This window comes from Rhagoletis pomonella, unplaced genomic scaffold (genome assembly GCF_013731165.1).
Source record: "Rhagoletis pomonella isolate Grant_MI unplaced genomic scaffold, Rhpom_1.0 Rhpom_scaffold_10122, whole genome shotgun sequence".
NCBI classification, from domain to species: Eukaryota; Metazoa; Arthropoda; class Insecta; order Diptera; family Tephritidae; genus Rhagoletis; species Rhagoletis pomonella.
Genome location: NW_023468650.1, coordinates 1 through 5811, shown reverse-complemented (window position 1 = coordinate 5811; position 5811 = coordinate 1). Strand labels below are relative to the sequence as shown.

General features: G+C 44.0%; 1 protein-coding gene across 1 annotated transcript; it reads left to right on the top strand.

The window, feature by feature from the left end:
- Positions 1–1296: 1296 nt before the first annotated feature.
- On the top strand, positions 1297–4756 carry LOC118756386 (the record flags this gene model as incomplete). The annotated part of the gene is given in 1 exon segment (XM_036491150.1): positions 1297–4756. A coding segment is annotated over 1 exon segment (3460 nt), but the record flags the coding sequence as incomplete, so codon positions are not given.
- Positions 4757–5811: the final 1055 nt, after the last annotated feature.

The window sequence follows — 5811 nt, the reverse complement described above, 5'->3', positions numbered from 1 at the left end:
AACCCGGCAACTGCAGAAACTAACTCGGTATCTTCTGGAGTATTTTTACAAGTTCCACCATGCGATACTCAGGACTTTTATGGTGGATATGAAGAGTGGCCAGCCTTTAGAGATATGTTTACGGCGGTATACATAAGGCACCCGAAGTTAACTCCCGCTCAAAAGTTATATCACTTACGATATAAAACAAAGGGCCCAGCTGGTATCATTGTCAAACAGTACCCACTCAGCGATGAAAGCTTCGAACTCGCATGGGAAGCTCTAAGGTCACGATATGAAAATCGTCGAATACTTGTTGATAACCAGCTTAAAACTCTTCTTAACTTGAACCCAGTTTATAGCGAAAATAGCCAATCTCTTCAGAAATTACAGACGAGTATTAATAACTGTCTCTCAATATTAAAATCCCAAGGCGTGTCTGTAACCAACTGGGACCCAATACTAATACACATATGCACCTCGAAACTCCCCGAAGAGACATTAGCTCTTTGGGAACAGTCTCTTTCTTCAAGAAAAGACCTTCCACTCTGGTCCGAAATGGATGCATTTTTAACCACTCGCTACGAAGTAGTGGAAAGGTTAAATGCTCACCGACCCCAAAAACCCAAGCAAACTCAAAATACAAACTTAAAGCAAAGTTTTCAAAAATTTCAACCCTCATTTAACTCAACGAAAACTCAAAGTTTTAACTCAAACCCGAACCCAAACAAAACTCGTACATACCATAATGATCAGAAATATGTAAACTCCTGCAAATTATGTAGTGTCTCACCCGCACACCCACTTAAAACATGCCCAAAATTTAAAGCAATATCAGTCCAAGAAAGATTGAAATTTGTGAAAGAAAATGGATACTGTCAAAATTGCCTAGCATTTTCCCACATAGCTAGAGAATGTGGAAGTAGCTTTACGTGTGTATACTGTCAAAAATCCCATCATTCGATGTTACATTTTAACCCACAAAACTCAAACTCAAACTCAATACCCAAAAAATCGACAGTGCACACAACTACAGCTAGGCCCACAGAAGAAGCACTAGGAAGTACGGAGCTCGATGAACTCCCAACCTCTTCAACCGGGGCTAGGCAGCAAGAGCAGGAATCCATTCAATCGCATCACACAAGTAGTAAAGAAAAAATACTACTCCCAACCGCTATAGTTCCAATTTTTCACTTAGGGGACATTTATAAGGTGAGGGCATTAATAGACCCAGGTTCAGAAAAAACTTTTATCTCCTCAAGAGTGAAAAATTTGTTAAAACTCCCAACAAAAAAGGCTCACTACGAGATTTCCGGTATGGGTGGTAGAATCGTACAGAATTCTACCCAAATTTGCCCAATAACCCTATGCACAACGGACACAAATATTAAAGTAGAAACAAATGCTATTGTTCTACCCCAACTCACCCAATTTCTACCAGCATTCACAGTAAAGGATGTTGACTGGACACAATTCGCCTCGCTAGATCTTGCCGATCCCTTATGTTTTACTCCAGGTAAAATAGACTTGGTGATAGGCAGTGATTTAACCCCGAAAATATTTCTGTCAGGCGTTAAAAATGTTTCCGATAGCTTGTTGGCACAAAATACCATCTTCGGATGGATTTTAAGTGGCCCAGTTCAAGCGCAAGTCTCAGCATTCTCCACCCGAGTCGAACCAACACCCGACGACTCATTATGCGACCTGCTCAAAAGATTTTGGGAGCAAGAAGACTTTGTGGACCCTGCTCAACCCTCGGAAGAAGACCAAATATGCGAAACTCTATACCAGAACACCACAATTAGAAGAGCAGATGGTCGATACGAAGTGCGACTACCTTTTAAAAAAGACTTTCCGGAATCTCTCGCCCTTGGACATTCCCGATTCTCAACCATAAGCCAATTTTTAAGTATTGAACGGAGTCTCGCCAAAAAACCTGATATTAGAGAAACGTACTCAGATGTTTTAGAAGAATACCTTACTCTAAATCATATGGAACCCACCACACCTCATGAAGTTATAAGAAGCGGAAAATATTTTTCATTTTACCTGCCCCATCACGCGGTTCTTCGCCCTGAGAGTAGAACAACAAAAGTAAGAGTAGTTTTTAACGCTTCTAAATCTTCAAACTCTGGTAATTCCTTAAATGATGTTCTCTATACAGGACCCACTCTCCAAACTGATTTAACATTTCTAATCCTCAATTGGAGACTCTACCAGTTCGTATTCAACGGCGACATTGAAAAAATGTACCGCCAAATACTGGTCCACGAAAACCATCAAGATTTTCAGAGAGATTCAATAAGAGATTACAAGCTGAAAACAGTGACATTCGGTGTAAATTGTGCCCCCTACTTGGCCATCAGGACTCTTCACCAATTGGCCGAAGATTCTGAACACAAGTTCCCAATGTGTGGAAAAGTGCTTAAACAGGAAACATACGTAGACGATGTGTTTTCCGGCGGGCATAATTTAGAAACTGCAAAAAATTCATTGTCTCAACTAACCCAAGCCCTAAACTCGGCTGGCTTTCCACTCAAGAAGATAACAGCCAATAATTCCAAAATACTCGATGAAATACCCAGCACCAATCTCTTAGACTCAAACTTCTTAAAACTGGAAGACCGGAGTACAACAAAAACTCTAGGTATTCAGTGGAACGCAGTATCTGATTCTTTTTCATATACATTTATTCCACCCCAAACTCCACACTCGGCAACCAAACGCCAAATACTCTCTTCAGTTGCTAAACTGTTTGACCCGGCAGGATGGCTTTCGCCTATAATGATAAGAGCGAAAATCCTCCTGCAAACTCTTTGGAAAGAGGGAACAGATTGGGACGAATGCGCTAAGCCCAACTCGCTACACACGTGGAACACAATCATAGAAAATCTTCGCTCAGTAGAATCCATCAAAATACCCCGATGGATTGGGTTTTCTCCTACGTACTCTGTCCAAATTCATGGATTTTGCGATGCGTCCCAGGAAGCTTATTGCGCATGTCTTTACATTCGTTGTCAAGATGGAGAAAACCCACCAACTTGCCGACTTTTTGTTGCAAAAAGTAAGGTCGCCCCGCTTCACACAGTCAGCCTTCCACGCTTAGAACTTTGCGGAGCTGTCCTCCTATCGAAACTCTTAGCACGAACCCGTTCGCAACTCTCGTTACAAAAGGCAAGAGTATATTTGTGGTGCGACTCTTCAATTGTACTCGCTTGGTTGGAGAAACCACCTTACGTTTGGAAGACTTACGTCGCGAATCGTACATCCCAAATTTTAAAAAATGTAGGAAACTCTGTATGGCGACATGTAATTAGTAACCACAACCCCGCTGACCTAGGTACTCGTGGATGCAGGCCTCAAGATATAACCACTCAATCCCTATGGTGGCACGGTCCCGAATGGATTTGCGAATCGCCTAGTCGTTGGCCGCGATCCGAACCTACGAAAACTCCAGCCCCTGAACAGAGAATAATCAAGGCTTTTCATATGTCTGAAAAGGAAGATATTCTGGACACATTTTCTTCATTTTCAAAGGCTTTACGGGTCCTTACGTATGCATTGCGCTTCGTCGAAAGATGCAGAAAGACGTCTTATAAGACCGGCTCCTTGACGCAAGATGAAGTAAATTCTACAAAAACGCGATTAATAATCCTAGCCCAGCGTCGTTACTTTAAAGATGAATATTCCCAATTAACGACCTCTCAACCCATTAGCAAGAAAAGTAGTTTGCTCTCCTTAAACCCATTTATTGATAAAAAAGGCCTTATGAGAGTAAATGGAAGATTAGCGCACGCTACTCTAAGCTATAATGAAAGACACCCCATTATACTTCCCGGAGAATCACGATGTTGTGAACTATACTTGCAATTTCTCCACTCAGCTTTGCTACATGCTGAAAAATCACTTATGATACGCATGGTACAGGAAGAATTCTTTATCCCACGGTTGAAACCTCGTATAAAAAAATGTATATTTCATTGCAAAACGTGCACAATCTACAAACAAAAGACCCGCTCTCAAATCATGGCCGCACTTCCTCCAGAAAGGGTAAAATTCTCCCTTCCCTTTAATACAACTGGAGTAGACTTTGCGGGACCTCTTCTCGTAAAAAGCGGATTAACTCGAAATGCCGCTTATCACAAGGCTTACATATGTGTCTTTGTTTGTTTCTCCACAAAGGCAATACACTTAGAAGTCTGCTCTGACTTGACCACCCAATCATTTCTCGCTGCTTTCGCAAGGTTCGTGGGTCGTCGAGGATTGCCCTCAAAAATCATGTCCGATAATGGCAAAACCTTCGTCGGAGCACAACGTGCCTTAAACAAGCACCTCGATGCCTTCATGGAACAAGTGGCCGCAACAGTCGTAGCAAAATTTAATACCCAAGGTGTAGAATGGCAATTCATACCACCCCAGGCTCCTCACATGGGTGGCTTGTGGGAGTCCGCGGTAAAAAGCTTTAAAACTCATCTCACCAAAGTTGCCGGAACCCACAAGTTTACCTTTGAAGAGCTTACGACATTATTGGTCCGCATTGAGGCTGTATTAAACTCCAGGCCCCTAACTCCGATGTCTGAAGATCCGAGTGATCTTCTGGTTCTCACCCCAGGGCATTTCCTTCGAGGAGCCCCTCTGATGGCAATACCCGAGCCACCCGCGGAACAAATGACACTTAGTAACCGCTGGCAAAAACTAAAGGTGCTCCATCAAGAGTTTAGCCGACGATGGAAGAGTGAATATTTGCAAGATTTGCATAAGCGCCACAAGTGGAAATACCCTCAAAAGGATCTGGAAGAAGGCGAGCTCGTTGTCATCAAAGACGACTTATTGCCCTCCCAAGAGTGGCGCCTAGGAAGAGTGCTCAAACTCCACAGGGGCGCCGACAACCACATCCGAGTGGCAGACGTTAAAACTCAAACTGGCATCTATACCCGACCAATCGTGAAACTATGTGTTCTCCCCACTGAACGGTCCCAGACTAACTCCAATCCTCAATAACCCCTATCTCATCCTACTTAACTCTAAAAGCAACACTAGAAACTAGACATGTCGCGCTTACACCCTGCATTGTCTTATTTCTAATCCACTTGTTTGTGTCTTGCAGATCACCCGATATATATCAGTGCCAGATTTGTTGCCGATTTCACCCCCTACAAGCATGCGCCAGTTTTCGGAAGATGGATGTCCCCGAAAGAATCGATGCAGTAAGAACTCACAAATATTGCATGAACTGCCTTGCCAGATCTCACCAAACCGGTTCATGCTCGTCTCGACATAGTTGCCGCATTTGTAAGCTCGCACACCACACGCTTCTTCACCGCCCCAATGATGAAAAAAAGCCGCAACGCGTCGCCAGCAAAGTGACTGTCAAATCGGCGCAACCCCCCACTACGCAGCACCGTCGAAGCGTGCAATCCCGGCTGTGTCATTGCCGTCAACGAAAGCCAAACCCCGATGCAAGCCGATCTACTAATCGCCATGATGATCCGCGGCAAACCTCCAAGCGAGATCAATCCACTCGTCAACGGAAAGGGCCGCTAATTCGCACCGGCCGCGTCAACAAACGCCGGCAACAGTTGCATCACCTGGTCAATGCGGCGGTATCGTCACTCCACGATCTACAGCAACACTTGCACCACGTTGCACCGGTGCAGGGGGGCCGGTATGGTCATGATGAGGACTGTGGCAACCTCATTGACCTCTGAAATGCCTCAATTCTTTGCCACCAAAAGTAAGAGCGAGGGAAAGCCGAATCGTGGAGAGATCATTCGCGACCGCTGACCGAGTAAAACCTTCGCTTCTTGTCTGTAACTAAAATAAAAAAAAAAA